Source organism: Alternaria hordeiaustralica (genome assembly GCF_023758085.1).
Source record: "Alternaria hordeiaustralica strain BMP 2776 chromosome Unknown scaffold_9, whole genome shotgun sequence".
NCBI classification, from domain to species: Eukaryota; Fungi; Ascomycota; class Dothideomycetes; order Pleosporales; family Pleosporaceae; genus Alternaria; species Alternaria hordeiaustralica.
In genome coordinates this window covers 919313-921893 of record NW_026056781.1, presented here as the reverse complement: position 1 = coordinate 921893, position 2581 = coordinate 919313, and the positions used below count along the sequence as shown (strand labels likewise).

Here is a 2581-nt window from a genome sequence, read left to right as displayed (position 1 = left end):
AATCATCGGTCCGTCTAGCGCGGGCGATAAGCCGGCGTCTGCGTCAGTCTGGCACCATCTGGAGCAACAATGAAGCTGCACTAGTGCGACATGACCGCATCCGACGCAAGCCGAGCATCGCGTGCGATATCGTGGAGCACCAAGAGTACCAACCATGGTATATATGGCCTTCACCACAATGAAAAGCAAGTCACAAGACCTCCAGAATTGCTCGCCCTCTCAAGTTTGCATACACCGAAAATCTATAACCCGTGCCGATTCACCAACTCGAAGTGCAAACTACACCACCTTTCACACAACCAGTTGAGCGCTAGACTACACCCACATTCCAACATGATGGTCCGGAGACAGAACCTCCACCGCTTCCAGAGCCTCGCACTCGCACACACATCCCGAACCCTTGCACAGACGCCGCGCTACGTCTCCCAGAGCGCACGACAGAATGTGTCTATCCCCGCCTCATCACAAGTCTCGACTTCACAACTCCTGTCGACACAGCCAGAGTCGCAAATAGCGCAGACAAAAGCAGTCCTCGGACGCCTACCTACAGAGACCGTCCTCCGATCCTACCTCATCACAGCCGTGTCATCCCGGCCTCTGCTGCTCAATGCTTGCTTCGGCATCTTACGGCGCATGCTAGACTCGAAGTCTTTCCTCCTGAGTATCGAGCGAAACCCGGTGCTGTCCAACCTACTCAAGAAGACTTTCTATGCGCAGTACTGCGTTGGCGAGAAGAAAGATGAGGTCGTCAGGAACACCGAATTTGCACGCACGCTTGGATACGGCGGTATCCTGTTTGAGTACGCGCTCGAGGTTCTAGGCGGAAAGGCACCGACTGCCGAAGAGACCAAGATGGAGATTGAGGTGTGGAGGAAGGGAATGTTGCAGAGCGTTGATATGGCGAAGGAGGGTGACTTTGTTGGACTGAAGTAAGTCTTGACTCGATGGCTTAGACACAAGCACCTATTAACCACCATGTAGATGGTCCGGTCTCGGTCGCCATGCCCTCAACCTCCTCCAGAACCAGCAAGATGCCACCCCTGAGATGTGGGATGCCATCACGGCAGCTTGCGATGCCGCCGCCGCAAAGGGTGTCAGCCTCCTCCCTGGTGCCGAAGAAGAGGCAACCAACCGTGGACTCGAGAAGTGGACACTAGCCCTGCAGGAGAAGTACAACAAGCCCGAGAACGGTCGCGCGGTTCTCTACATCACATACCAGTGCTACCTGCGCGACATCTCGAAGCGCCTGGCCGAGCACCTTGAGCGCGCCTCAAAGAAGGGCTACATCGCTGGTGTCAAGCTTGTACGCGGCGCCTACCTCACATCCGAGCCCAAGCATCTCACCTTTGATACCAAAGCCGGCACCGACGCCAACTACGATGCCCTCGCTGATGCCGTAGTCCGCCAACAATGGACTGACAAGGTCCCCGCCCCCACACCAGGCACTCCCTTCCCCAAGGTCAACATTGTCCTCGCAACCCACAACCTCGCCTCAGTCCAAGCCGCCCAGAAGATCCGCGCCCAACAAATGCTCTCCACATCCCCAGAGAACCTACCTCGTCTTACCTACGCCCAACTCCAGGGTATGGCCGACGAGATCTCACAGGCTCTAGTCCAAGACGAGACCATGAAGGCAGACACCCAGGCCAAGGTCGTCAAGTGCATGACTTGGGGTACTACAACGGAGTGCCTCAACTTCCTGCTCAGGAGGGCAAGTGAGAACAAGGAAGCTGCGCTCCGCACTGAGGATACCCGAAAGGCCATGGGCAAGGAGCTCTGGAGGCGCTTGAGGGGTGTTTTCGGCCTTGCCTAGGCTCCTCCTGCTATTTTCGATATTGACGATTTATGAAGCGAGGCATTTGCATGAGCACAAGCGTGGCGTTTGGGGGACGATTGGGAAGCTATTTTAGCATTACAGCTACCCTTTTCTTTAGCATTTGGGATTCTAGGTATCTTGCATAGCGGTTTTGTTTAAGAGATTATCCATCAGATAACAATATCAAAGTCACACATTACTTGCATTACAGTTTCTCTATCTCTGTAGCCCTAACTGACAGTCGGATAGTCCCCAATTTCACTCGTAGACATCGTCGCCGCTGCCGCCCCACACCCTCGCTTACCACGTGAACGTGCTCATGCCCACATTTGACGTGTCGATATGTACCATTTAATTTTTATTAGTCATCAACAATTGCCTCCTTGGCTAAGTGGTAAAGCGTCGCACTTGTACATGCTACGATATGCGAAGATCGGTCGTTGTAGGTTGGAACCGCACTTGGTTCAAATTCCATTACTAACAGTGTTGTAGCGATTCGGCCAGGTGGCATTCAGTGATCTTCTTTTTGCCTCCCTTACCATTCGATGAAGTTGTCAATTCAATTCTTTTTGCTCAAATAACAGCGCATCGATTGTGGGGAATATGAAGTCCTGATGTTTGTTTGTACCTAGGCTTCATACAGTTTTGGTTATAATGACTACTGCATAGACAAAATGTCTGTATCGTTATTCTCTTGCTAGAGATAGATTCAGAAATCATGAGAAGCAATCAGAAGGAAGCATCTCAAGTATGTGAAGGTGTAAA

General features: G+C 52.3%; 1 protein-coding gene across 1 annotated transcript; it reads left to right on the top strand.

Moving 5' to 3' along the window:
* Positions 1-333: 333 nt before the first annotated feature.
* On the top strand, positions 334-1813 carry J4E84_005546 (uncharacterized protein; the record flags this gene model as incomplete). The annotated part of the gene is made up of 2 exons (XM_049388142.1): positions 334-929; positions 982-1813. The coding sequence occupies 2 exons, from the start codon at positions 334-336 to the stop codon at positions 1811-1813; spliced, it is 1428 nt and encodes a 475-aa protein (XP_049244382.1).
* Between the last annotated feature and the right edge of the window lie 768 nt (positions 1814-2581).